General features: G+C 51.1%; 1 protein-coding gene and 1 non-coding gene across 3 annotated transcripts in view; one reads left to right on the top strand and one right to left on the bottom strand.

The window, feature by feature from the left end:
* The window catches only part of PRKCA (protein kinase C alpha), a 288,264-nt gene that overhangs the window by 124,126 nt on the left and 141,988 nt on the right, over positions 1-22,150 (top strand). For both annotated transcript variants that reach the window (XM_065910845.1, XM_065910844.1), the window contains exon 3: positions 6,816-6,898. In XM_065910845.1, the coding sequence (XP_065766917.1) occupies positions 6,816-6,898 (83 nt within the window). The remainder of the gene's footprint in view (positions 1-6,815; positions 6,899-22,150) is intronic.
* On the bottom strand, positions 18,512-18,584 carry TRNAG-UCC (transfer RNA glycine (anticodon UCC)). The gene has a single exon. It is a non-coding gene; the product is annotated as a tRNA-Gly (tRNA).

Raw genomic sequence — 22,150 nt, 5'->3', positions numbered from 1 at the left:
AGAACACTGGAGTGGATTGCCATTTCCTTCTCCAGGGGATCTTCCCGACCTAGTGGTCAAACCCGAGTCTCTGGCATCTGCATTGGCTTTGAAAATGGTCTACATCAAAAATAAATAAATAAAGACAAAGGTAAAAGCTGTTCAATAACATAAAACCTACCCTGGTCTTTGCATTATAACTGAAGGAGACAAAAGCGGGAGATGAAGGGAGGAAGCGGTGGGGACAGAGAAAGCGAGAGAGGCACCTCTTCCTCTGCATGCCCTTCTTTTTAACTGGCCTCGGTGCTCCTGCAAGGCAAACTCTGCGTGTCTGGTCCATCCTGGGGAGCAGGGGTGGACAGTAGGTGCTTTACAAATGTTTGCTGAGGAACGGAATGAGCAAGAGTGAAGTCATTATAAGTTTGTAAGTTATTAAAAGACTGAATAAACCTTGCACAGACACACTGAGAAAAACACGTATTTGGCCAAAGAGACAGAGAAAAGCCGAGATTCATGGGTTACACTTCCTGACACTCAGTCCCACTGCAGCCAGAGACAGGCTTATCCCTGCTGAGTGCTCCAGGTCAGATGGAATGCAGTCGTGAGCCGGAGGTTTCGTCTGCACTGCAGGCGTCCCTTCTTCATCTGCACTGAGAAATGAAGCCTGATTCCTGAGTGTTTTTACCGTCTTACATCCTTCGGGAACCCTGCACCTGCAGCAGCTTTTCCTGCCTTTCTTGGAAAGACCAGGGGTGACCTTAAGCAAGTGGCACGCACTTTGCCTCTTACAGCCTCGCGGTGTCATTGCAGCAGGCAGGCCCCCTGGTCTGCTCCACGCATTTCCACCGCCTTCTGGTCTTTTTTGTCATTTAGGACTCTTTCAGCTGCTCGTGCAGAAAGCTAGGTTCCAGTGGGCATTAGCAGTAAAAAGTATGTGCTCAGGAGCTTCCGTGTTCAGGTGTGTTCAGTTAGATCATACGTGTGAAGGGCAGCTGCATATGAAGGGAATGAACATTTTCGAGTATTTGTCATTATTTTTTAAAATATTTGCTTATTTGGCTGCGCCAGGCCTTCCCCACAGGTGGACCCTCCCCGCTGTGGTGCGTGGGTCCCACTTCTCTGACTGGGGTGGAACCCAGGGCCCCTGACTGGCAGCACGGTCTTAGCCACCCAACCACCAGGCCAAGTCGCAAGAGAATGAAAAACGTGAAGGGTGTTTGATGGGTCATTTGTTGTTGTTGAGTCGCTAAGTCTTATCTGACTCTCTGCCACCTTGTGGGCGGCAGCACGACCGTCTCTGTCCTTCACTGTCTCCTGGAGCTCGCTCACACTCATGTCCATTGAATCGACGATGCCATCCGGCCGTCTCGTCCTCTGTCCACCCCTTCTCCTCCCGCCCTCAGTTTTCCCCAGCATCAGAGACTTTCCAGTGAGTTGGCTCTTCACATCAGGTGACCAAAGTACTGTGGGCAAGAATCTCGTAGAAGAAATGGAGTAGTCCTCATAGTCAGCAGAAGAGTCCGAAATGCAGGACTTGGGTGCAAAGTGAAAAGCAGCAGAATGACCTCCGTTGATGGATCATAGACATGGGTAATATGGAAGCTGAATGCCAGGCTGACACAGACCTGCTTCTCTGTCTGTCTGTCTGCCTCTCCCTCTTGGTCTTCTCTGCTCTGTTTCACCCCAGGGCTCTCCTCTTGGCTTCAACGTGCCCACACCGTTGGCCTAGATTCTCTGGCCAGGAACACGAGGACCACCTCTGGTCTCTGCCCTTCACACCTGGTGAAATACATCTCAGCTCCAAGCAGGGACTGACACAAAGGAGGAAGCATCTGTGGGACTTGGTGATAGAAAGTTGAGGAGGAGGTTAAAGGCGATTCCTCTGGGGAAAGGAGGAAATATTGAATATTGGGGGTTTTGACAGGGTTTACTCAGGAGAATGTGCACAAAGGCTTAGGGCAGAATCAGCATGCTGGCTGCAGAATGGCATATCACACTGTGTGATAAAGCACATTGAGTTGGCTTGTTTTCCTACAACTTTAACATGCATCACACAAGAAGACCGTTTGCAATTGTTACAAACCTGAAACCAATAATTTTCTTTTAACATGCGAATAGAATATATGCTCAGTTTTTCGTTACTTTCCCCGCAAAGCTGAAAGCAGTTTGCTCGCCTTAGAGGTTTTCCTTTCACTGTGTTCTGATGTGACGTTACCTTTCATTAATCCCTTCCAGCTAAGCAAGATTTAATTAAAACCATCTCACATGATGGCAGCCATTTATGTATTTAAAAAAGGAGCTCGCAGAAGCTTGGCTGCCTGTCTTCCGCTCTAAATGAAGTCAAACTATTAAATTTAGTAGGATCCTTTTTTGAATTGCAGGTTTGTTACATAATGGCTTTTACCCCATTAATTTTGGACAACGGGATTTTTATGCACATGTTCCATTTTATGTCACTATGAACTGAATTTGAAATGATATGGACTTAAGACTTGAGAGTGAAAGGAAATTATTGTTTAAACAAAATGGAAGGTGATACCTAAGTATGTATTTTCTCCCCTCAACAAGCCTGTGGTCCACGTGATGTGTAAGCAGGATAACCCTGTTTTGCATGTAAAGAGGTGACAGATGGTCCCCGGGGGTTGCGTGGAGAGCCAGGATCGGGGGGTGAGGCCCTGGTTTCCATCACTGCTGCTGCTGCTGACTCTGCACAGAGATGTGAAGGTCGGAGGAGCCCATTTCTAATCCTCTGAGATCGTGTGAGTCCTTGGCTCTGAAAACTCAATTTTCCCCGCATCTCCCCTCTAATCTGGCATGGACTTTATGTAGAACCTAATGAAATGGAAGTAAATACTTCCTTGGTTTTGCAGCCAGGTCCACTGGGAACAAAAAAAAGCCGTAAATCTACATAAGCAAGACTCCATGTCTGTGTACCTTATTTATAACTTCATAAATCTCACTCCAGGTTGATGCGTAACTTAAATTTTATTTTGGTGAGCCTGGCATGCTACAGTCCATGGGGTCGCAGAGAGTCAGACATGACTTAGCCACTCAACAACAACAGCAAAGTGTATGTAACTTAAAAGTTACGATTTTAGCCATGTTTACTTGTAGGGCAGAGTGGACTTAGTGTATACACAAGATTGTACAACTGTCACCAGCATGCACTTCCAAACCTTTTATCTTTGCAAACAAACTGTGGGCTTGAATGGAGAGGGTCTCCCTGCTCCCACTCCCTAATCAGCCCCCCACCCCCCAGGAGGGAGGGGGAGCCGCAGGTTTCTTTATCTCGTCCAGATCTGAGTCCTTGAACCCACCTGGGTAACTCCGGAGCGCTCTCTGGACCTCCTCTGCCCTCCCGGGGAGCCCAGTCACTTCGTGGCGGTGGGGGAGGAAATGATCTCGGGGCCTTGGCTTCCCTTTCATATCATACTGTTCAGTGCGGGGCTGATTCCGGGATGCGGCTGGACTGGGGATTCCGGGGGTACGGTCTGTGCAGCTCCCGCTGGAGAGCAGAGCGCACTGGCAGGCGGACCCCAGCGGCCGCGGGGACCTGCGCCGCCTGGAGCAGAGGGAGCGCTGGGAGGCTGGCGCAGGAGCAGGGGCCCCGCATGCTCCTGTCCGCAGTGAACCCTGGAGAGGAAACAGGCCCTGTGGCCCTTGTCTTCCTCAGTCCGCAGTGGAGCCGAGGCCGTGTCGGGGACCGTGGCTGATGGGCCTGGTCTGAGCGTCCGCGCTGCCGTCCGTCGGTCCTCAGGAGCCTGCGGCGGGGCGCTGGGGCAGCGAGGGCCGGGGGCGCCTCCGCGGGGTCCCGCCCCAGGGGCGCCCGCGGCCGGCACCTCACCCGGCTTCCAGGTCCAGAAGGGAGGGCTTCGCGAACCGTCCACCTTCTTGCGGACGGCTCCCTAAGTGCCCCATTCTGCCTGCTGTGGCAGCCTGAGGGTTTTGTTTTTTAAAGATACACTTTTGCATTGACGTTGTGTTATGACCATCTTAAAGCTATTTAAAAAGAAAGCAGTCATCCTTTATCCTGCTTCCCTGACACCTACACCCACAGCTTCACCCTCTGGGTTGTCACTCACACACACACACACACACACACACACACACAGTTGGCCAAAAGGTAACATCATAATATCACAGAAAAACCTTAAGGAACCTTTTGGCCAACCCATGTATCTGTATTCACTTTTATATATTTATTACATACTTAGAACTATTTTTCCATGCACACATGTCAGACTCGGCATCCCCTTCATCACCTTTTCCTCTCCTATTCACCAGTGTGAGATGGGCGGGGGGCGTGGGTCCAGCAAACCTTAGTTTGGCTCCTGGCTCCTCTGCACAGAGGGATGACTGTCCAGAAGACCTGTGTCCGTCTGCCGTGTTCATCGCTCCATCCGCCCGTCTCTCCCACCCTCTCCTGTCTGCAAACATCATGAGCTTATACAGACTAGACACCAAAGATCAGCGCAATGCTTTCTCGTCCATAAAACACAGACGTCGGAGCATATTAAGTAGCGTTGTGAGGGTTTGGTGAGATAATTAACGCAGGTGACGTGACCTGGCAGAGTGGCCCATGGCAGGAGGCTGACAAGCGGTGTCTGTGGTCAGCCGGCAGGTCCTCTGCGGTGCCCGTGGCATCTCACGCTTCCATCTCTTACAGGCCGAACAGTGACAGCCGTCACTTTCAGTCCTAGACCACCTAGGACGCCCCCGCCCAGTCCTCACGGCCCTGGCCTGTCCCAGTGAGCCCTTCCCGTCGCCACCATCGGCCCGTCAGGAGCACTGCTTTCGTCCCTCGGGTTCAGACCCTTCAGTGGCTGCTCGTGCTGAGCACAAACGTCCCGAGCATCCCCACCAGGCCTCAGAGTGCCCCCTTGATCTTGGAGTCTCGGCTCTCAGCAAAACTGCCAGCCTCTCCCGCCCTCTTCATTCGGCTCTGCCTCCTGACACGTGTGCAGGAGGCGAAGCGCCCTCAGCAGCGAAGAAGGCAGCCAGGGTCTGGGGAGGTCTCGCCTGCCTTCCGTGTAGGACTCACAGGATTCCTCAGTGAATGTTTTTTAGCTGAAAGTGAAAGTGTTAGTTGCTCAGTCGTGTCCAGCGCTTTGCGACCATGTGGACTGTAGCCCTCCAGGCTCCTCTGCCTACAGAATTCTCCAGGCGAGAACAGTGTGGAGATTCCTTACAAAACTGGAAGTAGAACAGCCGTACAACCCAGCAATCCCACTGCTAGGCATACACACCGAGGAAACCAGATCTGAAAGAGACACGTGCACCGCAATGTTCATCGCAGCACTGTTTACAATAGCCAGGACCTGGAAGCAGCCTAGATGTCCATCGGCAGACGAATGGATAAGGAAGCTGTGGTACATATACACCATGGAATATTACTCAGTTATTAAAAAGAATACATTTGAATCAGTTCTAATGAGGTGGATGAAACTGGAGCCTATTATACAGAATGAAGTAAGTCAGAAAGAAAAACACCAATACAGTATATTAATGCATATATATGGAATTTAGAAAGATGGTAATGATGACCCTATATGCGAGAAAGCAAAAGAGACAGATGTAAAGAACAGACTTTTGGACTCTGTGGGAGAAGGCGAGGGTGGGATGATTTGACAGAGTAGCACTGAAACATCTATATTACCATATGTGAAACAGATCGCCAGTCCAAGTTCGATGCATGAAACAGGGCACTCAAAGCTGGTGCGCTGGGATGACCCAGAGGGATGGGGTGGAGAGGATGTGGAAGGGGCGTTCAGGATGGGGCACACATGTACACCCATGGCTGATTCATGTCAATGTATGGCAAGAACTATTACAATATTGTAAAGTGGTTAGCCTCAAAAAACAAACAAACAAACAAAAACAGAATACTGGAGTGGGTTGCCATTCCCTTCTCCAGGGGATCTTCCCGACCCAGGGTTGGAACCCAGGTCTCCTGCATTGCAGGCGGGGTCTTTACTGTCTGATCCAACGGGGAAGCCCAGCTTATTGTTCAGCAGAAAACAAGAGAGCCGTAGGTTGTGCGCTCTGGAGCTGGTGCTGCACTTTTAGAGGGAGGATGGCCTAGGACATTTATTTATATCTTTTGTGTGTCCTCCATGTTACACTATTCATAAAAATCTGACTTACTAGTTTATAACTCATGATTTTTTTATTGATTCATCTTCAGGAAGACTTATGAAAACCCTGTTGCTTGGAAAACACTTGCTGCGTAGTCATTTGGAGTATCTGTGGGTGACCACCACCCCCCCCAAAGCTGGTAGATTCAAGAGAGAGGATGCTTTCCAACTTTTCTCCACTTCAAAGGGCTGTTTTCCGTAGATCTGGTTTGTGTCTTAAGGAGTTCTTGAAGTTCAGAATTCTGCTAAGGAAGTTCTTGGTGATACCCATGTATTATTTGTAATAAGTTACTCTCCTTATATCTTACTCACAGGGTCTAATGTTTATCCACGTTTACACACCTGAGTGTGTCGGTGGGGGGGAGGGGAGTGCGGAGTGCTTTACCTGTAGCTTCCTGGTTTACACCTCAGGAGAAGGGTCTCACCACCCCTGTCCTCTCCCCTCAGCTTTAGAGCAGACAAGTTAAGCTTTAGGTCTCCTGTGCCGTGTCCGCGCGGGCATTCTGTGGTTCTGTTATCCGGGAATCCAAGCAATACCAAATGAGGCCAGCCTCCAGTGAAATGCTGTCTGATTGCTGTTTGTGAGATTCTGTCTGTAGTGAAATTAATTTGACTGCTGACAGCAGGTAGCCCTGTTTGGAGGACAAAGCTTTGTACATTCAATCCACTCTTCTAATTTTAGTTTTCTTTTCTCTCCACCAGTTTGCTGTTTTGTGGTTCACAAGAGGTGCCATGAATTTGTTACTTTTTCTTGTCCGGGGGCAGATAAAGGACCCGACACAGATGTAAGTAGCCTGGAGACTATTATTTTATCTTGATGAATGTTTCTGAACTGAGTGTTTTTAACTGTTATTTTCTGTGGATGAGTGTCTCTGAGCTGAGTATTTTTAATGCCTGCACTTCTGTTTGGGCACACACTGTTAATGGGAAGCCTAACCAGTTCATTCTGTGTGACTTTGGGCTTTACTAATGAACAGACCTGTGGTCCTGTGAGCCCTGGCAGGACTACCCAGGGTTCGGAGGAGAATTTCCTATTATCTTGTTTGTTCTGTTCGGCTCTGGGCGGCCATGTGGGCTAAATCCAGCAAATTTCTCACCGTGGCTTTCACAAACACAGTGCAGGTGTTTTTGGAAAATGAACTTTACTGGACGTGAACCGCCCTTTGTTTGCTCCGGACAGTCTGTGAACCGGCTGGGCTCTCACTGCTCTTGGCCGACATCATAGGCGGTTCCTTCTTGGCTTCATGGGCTTCTTGCTGCCTTTTCATCAGGTGTTATAAATGCTCCTGTTGGCTTGAATAATCCAACATCCATTTCACTGGACAGATGACCCCTGAAGCTGCCCAGCTGTGAACATCTGTAAACTCGTGGGCGTGGGCCCTTGCTCTGGCCGTGGCCTCCCTTGTTCACTGAAAAGCAGGATCAGTGGAGGAGGGGGCGAGTTTGGAGGCAGGGGAGTTACCCAGTGCTGAAAGCACATCGTGTGGAGCAGAATCTGAGCTGTGACAGGCAAAGTGATACCTGTAACCAATAAAGGAATTGCGGGGAGGCAGGGGCAGTGGACACATCTGGATGGCACGTGCCAGACCTCTGTGGCCACTGTCGCTTAAATCGTGTGCTCCAAGCACTTGCTCCAATTGTTCTGTTTTTTTTGTTGTTGTTGTTTGTTTGTTTCAAGTGTTAGAAGTGGGTTATTTTACTGGAGAGAGACTACAGAGGGAGAAGAAGAGAAGATAGAGGCCAGGAGAGAACTCTGAGGATGTCCATCCCATAGAAGGGATAAGAGAGGAAAGTTGGGTGGGGACCAAGAGGGTGAGAGGCCGGGTTCATGGTTCCCTAAAAGAGCTTCCCTGGTGGCTCAGAGAGCAAAGAATCTGCCTGCAGCGCAGGAGACCCAGGTTCAGTCCCTGGGTTGGGAAAATCCCCTTGGAGAAGGGCACGGCAACCCACTCTGGTGTTCTTGCTTGGAGAATTCCATGGACAGAGGAGCCAGGCGGGCTACAGTCTATAGACTCGCAAAGAATCCGGCATGGCTGAGGTGCTAACAGAGAGGCTGTCGACCACCTCTGGTCCTGTCTGTGATTCGGTTCCGAGTCCTCTGTTGGCCCCAGTATTCCACACAGATGGTAACACGCACAGGCTTGCCCAGGACAGACTCTAATACCTGAGAAAGCCTCGTCCGTTGCTGGGGTGCCTGTGAATTGTCTTCAGCAGCTCATTTCATGCTCAGAATTTTGTTCCATTTTGGCTGATCACAGGCCACCCGCTCCGAGCCAGGAGCCAGGTGCAGAGTGTCAGCGGAGGGCTCTTTGCCATGGGAATGTAGCAACAGGCGCACTGGCCATCTGACCCGCCGAGCTCTGCTCCACCTCGTCCTTGTGTGTGTTGACTTGACTCACGTTTTAATATCCTCAAAAGTTAAGCTATGAGTTGTTTTTTTTTTTTAAATCCGAGAGAAAAAGAAGTGTGTGAGCTATTAAAAAGGTGCAAAAGGAATCGGCCCATCCTGCCTGTCCAGTCAAAAAGGTTTGAGAGTTCTTTTCCGGCGGGCAGTGTTGCCTTCGGTCCTTGATCTGTGACTGGGGCTTCCTGTCTGTGTACAGGATGGTTTATTTATCATACAAATCTCCAAACTGCCCAGACTGAACTCACTAGAGAAATACTTGGAAGCACATGAAGGTGTCAGGACATCCAACTGAGCTGAGGATGGGGGATATGTTTTAAGATCATGGGATTATAGAGCTGGAAGGGGTAAGGAATCTACACCTGCAGTGCAGGAGACATGGGTTCAATCCCTGGGTCAGGAAGATCCCCTGGGGGAGGGCATGGCAACCCGCTCCAGTATTCTTGCGTGGAGAGAGAGAGGAGCCTGGTGGACCACAGTCCCCAGAGTTGGATGCAACGGAGCAGAAGCATGCAAGGGGTGTTAGAGATTTTTCTGGATTAATCTTATTTTATCCATGTGGAGGCTGAGGAATATTGAGGAAAGACAATGAAATGACCTGGGGCGGCATCCTGTTGTCCCTGGAACACAGGTGGGTTTGTGGCGATTCTTATCAGGGTCGTGAAGGGAAGGAAGGGGACCCTGGCCTGTCGTCCTGTGGGTGGTGGGCACGCTAACAACCTGCTGCCTGGTGTGAACTGAACGTTCTGTCCCAGTGCTCGGAGAGGCGCTGGAGGGCATGAGAAAGACCAGGGCAGAGGATGGAAGGATTGGCGACACTGAAATCTAATTTAAGAACATAAAACTACTCCAAACATTTTTCCCCCCAGAAATTATAAAAAAAAAAAAAATTAGTTTTTTTTTTTCATACCACAGTGAATGCTTAAGACACCCAGTGTCTGTGGGTTTGTGTCTTGAACTCAGCAGACCCCAGAGCAATCGGAGAGGAGGAAAAAGAAGTCACAGATCCTGTGGAACCCCCAGATGCTGTACCTCCTCTGTCGCCTTCCAAATGAAAGGAACAGAAAGTACTGAAAAATAACCTAACGGTACCTGGATCGCAGGAACCACATGGGAAGGGAGCTTGACACTCCTTTTCTTAAAATTTTTTATGTATTTATGTGTTTATTTGTTTTTGGCTGTGCCGGGTCTTCGGTGCCGCACAGGCTCTTCCCTCGGTGCTGAGAGGGGGGCTCCCTCTGGCTGCGGTGCCCGGGCTTCTCACTGCGGCGGCTTCTCTTGCTGCAGAGTGCGGGGAACCCTGAGGAGAAAAGGCTTCTGGGTCCAGTGGAGGGAGCCCCTGGAAACCCTCAGGCCAGTCTCCCAGTTGCCCCAAACCCCGTGGACAGGCAGCGTTCTCTGGTCAGAAATTCCCTCCCATCTTATTTACAGAGAAAAGTCATGATTGCTGAGACTAAGCACAAGCCTCTACAGCCCGAGGAGAGAAGAAAAGGAAAAATTTTCAAAGACCCTGATGCTGGAGGGTACTCTGGTCGCTGATGTTGCCGGGGGTCTGGCCTCGCGGTTCGATGCAGGGACGCGGTCTCTCATCCGGGGCTCAGAGCGAGCAGAGCGCTCCCAGCTGGCGCTGCAGGGCCGTGGGGGAGCTGCTGCAGAGTTTGGGTTTGCAGGTGTGCACCCACAGCACGTAGCACCCCTGCCCCGCATCCAGGGTTTTATAAGGGGATGAAGAAATAAGTGGAAACAGTGGCTGACTTTATTTTTCTGGGCTCCAAAATCACTGCAGATGGTGACTGCAGCAATGAAATTAAAAGACACTTGCTCCTTGGAAGGAAAGTTGTGACCAACCTAGACAGCATATTAAAAACCAGAGACATTACTTTGCCAACAAAGGTACGTATACTCAAGGCTATGGTTTTTCCAGTGATCATGTACGGATGTGAGAGTTGGATCATAAAGAAAGCTGAGCACCAAAGAATTGATGCTTTTGAACTGTGGTGTTGGAGAAGACTCTTGAGAGTCCTTTGGACTGCAAGGAGATCCAACCAGTCCATCCTGAAGGAGATCAGTCCTGGGTGTTCATTGGAAGGACTGATGCTGAAGCTGAAACTCCAATACTTTGGCCACCTGATTTGAAGAGCTGACTCACTTGAAAAGACCCTGATGCTGGGGAGGATTGAGGGCAGGAGGAGAAGGGGATGACAGAGGATGAGATGGCTGGATGGCATCACTGACTCGATGGACATGAGTTTGAGTAAACTCCGGGAGTTGGTGATGGACAGGGAGGCCTGGAGTGCTGCAGTTCATGGGGTTGCAAAGACTCGGACATGACTGAGCGACTGAACTGTACTAAATTGAAAAAATAAGGCAAAACGGGTCCATGTTTAGAAATAGCTCTTTACCCCTCTGGCCCCCAAGTTAAAACTGGAGCCCAGCCTTGGGCAGGTGGCGGGGGGACTGTCACCTCCTTCGGCTCTGGGAAGCGAGCACCGTGACGCTGTTCTTCTGAAGGGACCCGGGTACCCTCGTTTCTTCAGTTGCCCCGGCCGCCCGCCCTGCTGGGTCTCCCGTCCTTGCTCTTCCCGGGAGGGCGGGAGGCTCACCGGGTGGGCCGGCGCCTCCTCAGACCCCTTCCCTCCGCCCTCGGCCCCTCTGTGCTTCGGTCCGGAGCCCCTCTGCTCCTCCTGACTTGAGTCTGCTCCTGAAGCCCCTCGTTCTGCGAGGCTCTGGGGCTTCCAGGGTGTGTGCACGTGTGTGAGTGTTAGCACACCGACTCCTGCTGTTCACACGTTGCTTCCTCTGTGCCTCCAGTGAGGAAAGCTGCAAAGCGTCCCTGTCAGAGGCTCACACCCATCTCAGCCCTTCCGGGAAAGGTCATGTCCAGACTCGCCCCTTCAGTCTGGAAAGAGCAGGGAGAGGAAAATCTTACGTGATGAGATTAAAACAATACATATGCTCAGCAGCTCTTTAGCCATAAGCCTTGGAAGGCTTCCTGTGGGTTAGATATGTGGACGTTGGAGAAGCGTGTGGGGGGGGTGGGGTGTAACCTGCTGGAGGTCTCAAGCCTGGAGGTCTTTGACTTCCTGGGCTTCTCTTGGCGTTTTTGCTTCGCACCCTGTTTTTATGCACCTGATGCATCCTCATCAGCGCCGCAGCCTGTCCGGGGAGAAAGGATTCCTGTAGGGCCTCACACTTCTTATATCTGAGCCTAACAACTGAGTCGAATTGAGGGCATTTAAAAATAACATCTGAGTCTTCCTGAAGTTCGCCTGGGGGAACCTGCAGCAGGCAGGCGGCCTCGGGGGTCAGCCAGGCCCCAGGATGTTTGCCAAGGCACCTGAGAGGAAATGAACGACCTTGTTAAAAGGTGGCAAACTTCTGACCTGGGTGCCCCTGCAAGTCTGAAGACTGTCAACCAAACCATTTGAAGAAGTTGAGAGTATCGACTATAAATGACTGACTCAGAACCAAACGTGGGACCCAGCACACAGTTCAGTTCAGTTCAGTCGCTCAGTCGTGTCCGACTCTTTGCAACCCCATAGACTGCAGCACGCCAGGCCTCCCTGTCCATCACCAACTCCCGGAGTTTACCCAAACCATGTCCATTGAGCCCGTGATGCCATCCAGCCATCTCATCCTCTGTCGTCCCCTTCTCCTCCTGCCCTCAATCCTCCCCAGCATCAGGGTCTTTTCAAATGAGTCAGCTCTTCGAATCAGGTGGCCAAAGTATTGGAGTTTCAGCTTCAGCATCAGTCCTTCCAATAAATATTCAGGACTGATCTCCTTTAGGATGGACTGGTTGGATCTCCTTGCAGTCCAAAGGACTCTCAAGAGTCTTCTTCAACACCACAGTTCAAAAGCATCAGTTCTTCAGCACTCAGGTTTCATCACCGTCCAACTCTCGCATCCATACATGACTACTGGAAAAACCATAGCCTTGAGTATACGTACCTTTGTTGGCAAAGTAATGTCTCTGGTTTTTAATATGCTGTCTAGGTTGGTCATAACTTTTCTTCCAAGGAGCAAGTGTCTTTTAATTTCATTGCTGCAATCACCATCTGCAGTGATTTTGGAGCCCAAAAAACTGAAGTCTACTGTTTCCATTGTTTCCCCATCTATTTGCCATGAACAATGGGACCAGATGCCATGATCTTAGTTTTCTGAATGTTGAGTTTTAAACCAACTTTTTCACTTTCCTCTTTCACTTTCAAGAGGCTCTTTAGTTCTTCTTTGCTTTCTGCCATAAGGGTGGTGTCATCTGCATATCTGAGGTTATTGATATTTCTCCCCGAAATCATGATTCCAGCTTGTGCTTCATCCAGCCCAACGTTTCTCATGATGTACTCTGCATATAAGTTAAATAAGCAGGATGACAATATACAGCCTTGATGTACTCCTTACCTGATTTTGAACCAGTCTGTTGTTCCGTGTCTGGTTCTAACTGTTGCTGGAGCCACAGGTGTCCATGCATCCTGGGCATGAAACTGCCTGCCCTACCTTCTGACAGCCATGTACGTTCTCTTGTTCTCAGGCTCTCCTCTGTGTCTTAGAAACCGAGAAAAGGAAAAAAAGGCCACTAAATTGTTTCAAATTCAACCTTTCAAAGCTGCATTTATAACAAAACTCAAAACATGTAAAATAAATCTAGAAATAAATTCAATTAGCAGATCTATTTTCTCAGAGTGTGCTTTTACATTTAATAGGGAAAAAAGACAATTGTGTGAGCAAAACCCTGTTACAACCCAAACATTTTTTGTATTCCTGAACTGACAAAGTAAAGTGTAATGTGTAAAAGGTGGGAGTGCTGAAAAGTGGCATTTAAAATTCAGCATAGTGAGGTAACAGAGTCTCGGAGTGGAAATGGGGACCCTGGCCCTGGCAAGTCAACCTTTGTGAAGAAGACTATGGTTTTCTTAGTCATCTATATGGAGTTTGAACTTGGTGATCTTTAAAATTGTTTTCAGTCCTAAGTAATATTCAGTCACTAAATGTTTACTGATGGTCCAGTGGTGAAGAATTTACCTGCCAATGCGGGATGTGGGTTTGATCCCTGATCCAGGAAGATCCTCTTGAGAAGGAAATGGCAACCCACTCTAGTTTTTATGCCTGGGAAATCCCATGGACAGAAGAGCCTGGCATGCTGCAGTCCATGGGATCAGAAAGAGCAGGACATGATTTATCAGCTGCTACTGCTGCTGCTGCTAAATCACTTCAGTTGTGTCCGACTCTGTGCGACCCCACAGACAGCAGCCCACCAGGCTCCCCCTTCCCTGGGATTCTCCAGGCAAGAACACTGTAGTGAGTTGCCATTTCCTTCTCCAATGCATGAAAGTGAAAAATGAAAGTGAAGTCGCTCAGCCGTGTCCGACTCTCAGTGACCCCATGGACTGCAGCCTACCAGGCTCCTCCGTCCATGGGATTTTCCAGGCAAGAGTAATGGAGTGGGGTGCCATTGCCTTCTCTGGACTTATCGCCTAGACACCAGCAAATGTCTACGGAGGGCTTCAAGCTTTGCAGATAGAATGGTGACGGACAGGTCCCACCATCCTGCTCATCCTCTCTGGTGGAAAGGACGTGGATCCTCAGGCTCTAAGGTTGCCAGTGACACCACTGGCAGTGGGAGACATAAGATGCTGTTGAGTGCAAGTGGAGGGGAGCGCGCATCTAATGAGGGGGAGGCTTTCTGAAGGTGGTGACATTTTTAAGATTTATTTCAATTGTTTTCAAAATGTTCTTTTAGAAACAAATAGACCAGTATTTCCAGTGTCTCCTGCTGGCTTAAGGGAGTTGGTGCATGCTCAGTTGCGTCTGACTCTGTGACCCCATGGTCTGCAGCCCACCAGGCTCCTCTGTCCAAGGGATTCTCTAAGCAGAAATATTGGAGCGGATTGCCAGGCCCTTCTCCAGAGGATCCTCCTGACTCAGGGATCAAATGCACGTCTCCTGTATCTCCTGCATGGGCAGGCAGATTCTTTATCCACTGCGTCATCTGGAAAGCCAAAGGAGTTGCATCTCTCGCCCAGTGTGGCTACGTGTAAACTCAGGTGACATGTCCTTGCAGGAGAACTGGAGAGAAGAGCACACGTCGGGAGCCCCGTGTGTTCTGCGGTTCCTGGTGGGTCCCTCAGGGGAGCTGTCAGCCAAGGCCTCAGTAGGCCTGCGACCACACTCTGCGCTTGCCCGCGGCCCCGCCCCTCACGCTCCCTGCCCCTCACACCGGGCCACGCCCCTCACGCTCCCTGCCCCTCACACCAGGTCCCGCCCCTCATGCCCAGTGCTCACACCGGGTCCCGCCCTCACGCTGCGCTCACATCCGGCCTCGCCCTCACGCTCCCTGCCCCTCACACCGGGCCCCCCCCCCTCACGCTCCCTGCCCCTCACACCGGGCCCCGCCCCTCACGCTCCCTGCCCCTCACACCGGGCCCCCCCCCTCACGCTCCCTGCCCCTCACACCAGGTCCCGCCCCTCACGCCCGGTGCTCACACCGGGTCCCGCCCTCACGCTGCGCTCACATCCGGCCTCGCCCTCACGCTCCCTGCCCCTCACACCGGGCCCCACCCCTCACGCTCCCTGCCCCTCACACCGGGCCCCCCCCCTCACGCTCCCTGCCCCTCACACCGGGCCCCGCCCCTCACGCTCCCTGCCCCTCACACCGGGCCCCGCCCCTCACGCTCCCTGCCCCTCACACCAGATCCCGCCCCTCACGCTCCCTGCCCCTCACACCGGGCCCCGGCCCTCACGCTCCCTGCCCCTCACACCGGGCCCCCCCCCCCCTCACGCTCCCTGCCCCTCACACCAGATCCCGCCCTCACGCTCCCTGCCCCTCACACTCCCTGCCCCTCACACCCCCTGCCCCTCACACCGGGCCCCGCCCCTCACGCTCCCTGCCCCTCACACCGGGCCCCCCCCCTCACGCTCCCTGCCCCTCACACCGGGCCCCCCCCCCCACGCTCCCTGCCCCTCACACTCCCTGCCCCTCACACCCCCTGCCCCTCACACCGGGTCCCGCCCCTCACACTGCGCGCCCCTCACACTGGGTCCCGCCCTTCACACCGGGTCCCGCCCCTCATGCTGCGCGCCCCTCACACTGGGTCCCGCCCTTCACACCGGGTCCCGCCCCTCACATCAGGTCCCACCCCTCACATCAGGTCCCACCCCTCACACCCGGGTCCCGCCCCTCATGCTGCGTGCCCCTCACACCGGGTCCGCCCCTCACACCCAGTACTCACACCCGGGTCCCGCCCCTCACGCTGCGCGCCCCTCAAGCTCAGAGCTCTCACCGTCCCGCCTCTCACATCGGGTCCCACCCCTCACACCGGGTCCCGCCCTCACCGGGCCCTGCCCCTCACGCTCCCTGCCCCTCACACCAGATCCCGCCCCTCACGCTCCCTGCCCCTCACACCGAGTCCTGCCCCTCACACCCAGTGCTCACACTGGGCCCCGCCCCTCACACCCGGGTCCCACCCCTCACGCTGCGCGCCCCTCACACCAGGTCCCACCCCTCACACTCCGCACTCACACTGGGTACCTCCCTCACGCTGGGCTCACACTGGGTCCCGCCCCTCACATGGGGTCCTGCTCCTCACACCCAGGTCCCGCCCCTCACGCCCAGTGCTCACACCAGTCCCGCCCCTCACACTCCTCACTCACACTGGGTCCCTCCCTCACGCTGGGCTTACACCGAGTCCCGCCCCTCACATAGGGTCCTGCTCCTCACACCCAGGTCCCGCTCCTCACGCTCCGCGCCCCTCACACCGAGTCCCACCCCTCACGCTCCGTGCTCACACTCTGGTCCTGCCCCTCACACTCGGCACTCACGCCGGGTCCCGCACCTCAGGGGCAGCGCTGCCACTAGAAACCTGGAAGGGGATTATTCAGGGTTGCAAGCCCAGCCCGAGCTCCTGTGCTAATTCTGCTGCTCAGTGGGTGGATTTTATGAACCAGACGCCCAGCAGCAGAAGCATTTCCTGCAAGAGAGGGGACTCCTGTTACTTTTGCGCCAAATTAATTAAGTTGAGGAGTGAAAATAGCCTCCGAGACTTGCTTCCCCAGCTGCAGTTCCGACGCGCTGAAGGGGCAGCGGGTGGGGGGACGTCCATTGTCTGGACGCACCAGTGAGAAGAGGGCATGCGTGGTGACAACGAAGTGCCTCGAGGGGAAGTCAGGGGACCAGGAGGGCTTGTCAACTTAGTCTAGTGGCTGAAGCTGCTTCTGCTCGAACACCTCTGGGAACCTCTGGGACTCTACTCTCATAATAACACACACGGGCAGTAGCTCATCACAGTCTCCCCGCCTGACCCCTGTCAGCCTTTGAGACTGTGGTGTGATTGTTTAGGGGCCGCAGCAAAAAGATACAGATGTAGAGAACAGATGTGGGCTTCCCTGGTGGCTAAGACAGTAAAGAGTCTGCCTGCAATGTGGGAGACCCTGGTTTGATTCCTGGGTTGGGAAGATGCCCAGGAGAAGGGAATGGCAACCACTCCAGTATTCTTGCCTGGAGAACCCCATGGACAGAGGAGCCTGGCAGGCTATAGTCCATGGGGTCGCAAGAGTCAGACAAGAGTGAGCAACTAACACATGCTCCTAAGATGTTGACAGTAAAAGCATTCACCAGGGAGGCCCGCAGTGCCCATGAGTGAAGAGCAGAGCCCGTGAAGGAAACAGGTGAACCTGGAGCCATTTGGAGACTTGGTTCGGGTTCTCTTCAAAAAGGTGAAGGTGGGGCTTCCAGGACACTGGGTTTCTGGCAACTTCATCACAGTTGGCTCTCCCTGAGCTGAATGCCTGCCCCGAGAGCTCTTTGGCTCACGCCGGAGTTGGTTCCTGGGTTTTAATGAGTCACTCTTTCAGAAGCTGAGGTAGGAGTACCATTCAGTTAGCTAATCTCTTCCTCACCTTGGCTCTGCTTTTTGTTTTTGCTGTTTAATGAATTACCAGAGGGAGATTCAGTTCAGTTCAATCACTCAGTCGTGTCCAACTCTGCTACCCCAAGGACTGCAGCACGCCAGGCTTCCCTGTCCGTCACCGGCTCCCAGAGCTTGCTCAAAGTCATGTCCATCGAGTCAGTGATGCTATCCAACCATCTCATCCTCTGTCGTCCCCTTCTCCTGGCGAGAGATTTGGGAAGCGTCTGTGGACAGAAAGAAGTGCATTTTCTCGGGACAGGAGAGGAGGGAAGATTACTGAGAATTCTCTAGGCATTGTCACTGTGACATTTCTTTATTGACAGTGAGAGCAAGGGTCCAAAACAATATCAGTCATTGGACTGACTTTTAGTAGGAATTCTGTCCAGACCTTTGGCGGTGGTGCACAGGGACATGTGTGTGTATGTATGCACTCATGCACAGGTGTATATGTGTGTTTCACCCAGAGATTTCTTCTGTAGAACTAGGTCATGCAGCTGTGGAGGCTGGCAGCCATTTAAATGTTAATCTCATCCCAGACTCACCCCCAGGACACCAAGGTAATGTCTGACCACATATCTGGGCAGCCCACGGTCCAGTGAAGTTAGCACACGGAATGAACCATCGCAGGGGGCAGGGAGAAGAGTGTGGGTCCTGGGAGGGGTGAGTCACGCAGGCCATTACTTTAGCAATTTACCCCAGGAAGACTTCTTGTGCTCACACTGTAATATTTTCTTCCCCTAAACCTTATCCTTCTCTGTATCCTTAGCGTCTCATGTGATTTCTGACTCACAGGTGATCATGAGCATGTGTTGAGTAAATGGAAGAACAAATGAAGTCTCTCATCCCAGAATAGAAAATAATTTTTTCAGCTCAAGTAAGAATCTCTCAAAATCAGTACCAACCATTTCTGGATTTTAGTCTTTAGGAAGTGAATTTCCTTCAAGAAGATTTTTTTTTTTAAGGTATGGAGGGAATCTTCCATGTTTGAGGGAATTGTGTCCACTGCACTATGCTTGCTAACTGTGTGAGCAGAATTTTGTTCTATTTATTTATTTTTTGGCAGTACCAAGTGGCATGCAGGATCTTAGTTCCCCAGCCAGGGATTGAACCTGGGCTCCCTGCAGTGGAAGCACAGAGTCTTAACCACTGGACCACCAGGAAAGTCCCTGTGACTAGAATTTTTTAACCTAATGAACATAGTTTTTTTTTCTTGGCTAAACGTTGGTGGGGCAAACAACCTATTAAAAGGAAATACTTGTTTTGTCAGCTGCATGTTTCAGATTTATGTTCCTTGAAGTATTTGCTAATTCTACAGTTAATCTGGAGCAGTGTATAAGCTCACAGTTCAAGAGGAAGAGAAATGATGAGCTAAGAACACCAGCTGAGGAGTCAGGAACCTTTGCTTTCTTTCCAGTTTGAAATCAGGTATGTGTCTATGACATGTCTTGCCACACCAGGATAAATAATCCATGTGGAAGTCATCGAGGCTGCTCTTCATGCTCAGGAGAAATCTATATTGTTATGATGTGGCTGGTGAAAGAATGTTTTGAATTGCACAGGCTATAAATTGTTTTATAGCAGCTGACGGGTTTTTTTTTTTTTCCCCATGTCATAAACCTGCCTAAGACAAATGCCATTCCAAAGGCAACGTGCACCTTGCTTGCTGTCTGCAACCTCAAGTTCCTAGCCTGCTCCTCCCCACCTCTTTTTCAGGGCAGGAAGCTTTGTGGAGTTAACATGGGGTAGAAATTTTATACTTAAAAATTATATTTTCTGGGCAGGAGGGTGATTTTCGGTTTTTAGATTTGAAGCTGCATCATGACTCATTTGTTCTAAAGCAGGTCATTCTCTTGTTACTAAAATTAATCACAAAAGACCAGGGAGGCTTGAACACGCAGAGTTCACACAGTGGGTCTTAAAATTAGAAAGGGAGGCTCTTTTCATCTGTGTTTGCCGAGTGTGGATGATGTACCAGGGGTTAGGTAATTCAAATGAATCAGATTTTTTTCATTACAAATCTGTAATTTAGAGTAACCTAAGGCACAGAGCTGGAAGTGAGGAAGAAAGGTGGCAAGTAGGAAACGTAAAAAGGGATCGTGTCCATATCTGAGGCAGACCTTCCTACAGGTCCACACGCCCACCGGCTGCTTGCTGCTCTGTGCTTTGGTTCCATCATATTACTAGATACCAAACTCCCAGTCATCCAGGAGCCCAGCGATGGGAGAGTCCAGGGACACAGCCTCTGAAAATGGTGCAGTTGGCCTAGGGCATCTTGTTTGGCCTCTCATTTCTGCCCGTCTCCTGTACTTTGTTGCCTGCACAGCAGCCCTGCTGGTGTTTTGTGTGTATCAGGCAGACCACATCCTTCCATTGTCCTGTCCACTCCCTGCAATGGACTGCTGTGAGCATTACCAAGAAATAGAAATGAGATACAGACTTCTGACTGTGGACACTGAGGTCCGTGGTGGTTGTGGGCTGCTTGCGCTCTCAGACAGGACAGGCTGGCACGCTCGTTTGCACCTGAGGGCTTCAGTGCTGATGGATTCTTGTGGGAGCAGCTCATGCCTAGGTTGTCACCATGCTCGTTTGTATCATTCAGGTCTCTGCTCAGGTGGTACATGGAGAGGCATCTTCAGATCCCACCCTGCCCTCATCATTTCCACTCATCTGTCCTCCTTACGTGCTTCTGATAGGCTTTGTCACCCCTGGCGGTTGTTGTTCAGTAGACAAGTCATGTCCAACTCTTTGCAGCTCTATGGACTACAGCATCCCAGGCTTCCTTGTCCTTCACTATCTCCCAGAGTTTGCTCAGATCCATGTCCATTGAGTTGGTGATGCCATCCAACCATCTTGTTCTCTGCCACCTCCTTCTCTTCTTGCTTTGATTCTATTCTAATGAGTCAGCTCTTTGCATCAGGTGGCCAAAGTATTGGAGCTTCAACTTCAGCATCAGTCCTTCCAGTGAACACACAGGGCTGATCTCCTTTAGGATGGACTGGTTGGATATCCTTGCAGTCCAAGGGACTCTCAAGAGTCCTCCAGCTCCACAATTCAAAAGCATCAGTTCTTCAGTGCTCAGCCTTCTTTGTGTCACCCTGGACACCATGTTATTTTATTTGTCGTTTGATTGTTGCGTCTCTTTCGCCAGCATCAAGTGCCTGAGAGCAGGGATGCTGTATCACTCACTCTTGTACTTGACCTGGAACAGCATCTGGCAGGTAGTAAGTCCTCAGTTATTATTTCTTGCTCAGATAAATGTAAGTATATTATTTTCACAAGAGACATGACAAAATCTTACAGGTTTTTTTTTTTTTTTTTTTTGCTTCCTCCCACTGAAAGGAAATGTCCTAGGATCAGTGGAGATTTTCCCTTATCTATGGCTATGAAAGTGAAAATGTTAGTCACCCAGTGCTGTCCGACTCTTTGCATCCTTGTGAACTGTGATCTGCCAGGCTCCTCTGTCCATGGAATTCTCCAGGCAAGAATAATGGAGTGGGTAACCATTCCCTTCTCTAGAGGATCTTCCCAACTCAGGGATCGAACCCAGGGTGTTGCAGGCAGATTCTTTACCATCTGAGCCACCAGGGAAGCTCTTTCTATGACTAGAATGCCATCCATATGGTGATCGACTGGCCATGTTAGGTGAACCTAAAGACTGCTGTGTGACTGGGTGTCTGCATGTTCTCCTTAATCTTCACCTTAAGACTACACAGTCTGCAAATTCATTAGAAAATAAAATGTAAATGTCAGTCTTACTAAAGCAGAATATCCATTTAACCATCAGACTTTGAATGTCAGCCATTCTAGGTAAGTGCAGTAGGTATGGGATTCAAAGCCTTGAGAATGATTTATATCTAAGAGGATCTTGTTTTTTTCCTAAGTTTTTTTTTTTTAATGTGGACCATTTTTTAAAATCATTTATTGAATTTGTTACAGTATTGCTTCTGTTTTATAGTTTGTGTTTTTTTTGGTCCTGAGACATGTGGGATCTTTGTTTCCTGAGCACAGGTTGAAGCCAGACCCCTGCCACCTGGGCATCTCGTAGGCTCTTAGGGCATCTCGTAGGGTCTTAGGACCTTAGGACCCTGGGTATCTCTTAGGGTCTTAGCACCACACTGGGCATCTCTTCTCTGAGAAGATTTCCCCGACCACCCCTTCTCCCTCCGTGGCCTGCCCCCTCACCCCACTCAGCAGCTCCTTTGGTTCCCCGCCCCCCGCACAGCCCTCACTGGAGACAGTTATGACACTGTGTGGTCAGTCAGTACCTCCACCACTGCTGTCCGTGGCTGCCCCTTGAAGCCAAAGCCCACCTTCTGTCTCCCTGTCCTCAGCACTTACCCAGAACCCAGTGGTTTAGCTGACTGAGATGTGTTAAATTAGCAAGTCAGTGAGCAGAGGTCACTGAGATTGTGCTTGAGTTGGCCTTGACTTTATAGAGAATTGCTGTTTTGACTTTGTTGACACCGATCCTGTTCTCACAGGTGGTGGACCAGCTAGGTAGCATCGCGGATGGTCATCGAGGATGGTGAGGGTGCAGGCGCCACCTGGTTTAGAGGTCTGACTTCCATGCTGGTGGCGACGCTGAGAATACACTGCGAGCTGCGTTCGCAGAGCGCTTCGTGTGTTCAGGCTCAAGGGTGTGGGCTCCGCTCTCCATCTCTGCTGGCAACCACAGGGTGGACCGCACAGCAGCCGGGATGCTTAGAGTGAGCTCAGAGGCTGCCAGG

Source organism: Muntiacus reevesi, chromosome 18 (genome assembly GCF_963930625.1).
Source record: "Muntiacus reevesi chromosome 18, mMunRee1.1, whole genome shotgun sequence".
NCBI lineage: Eukaryota > Metazoa > Chordata > Mammalia > Artiodactyla > Cervidae > Muntiacus > Muntiacus reevesi.
This window is presented reverse-complemented; position numbering and strand designations above follow the sequence as displayed.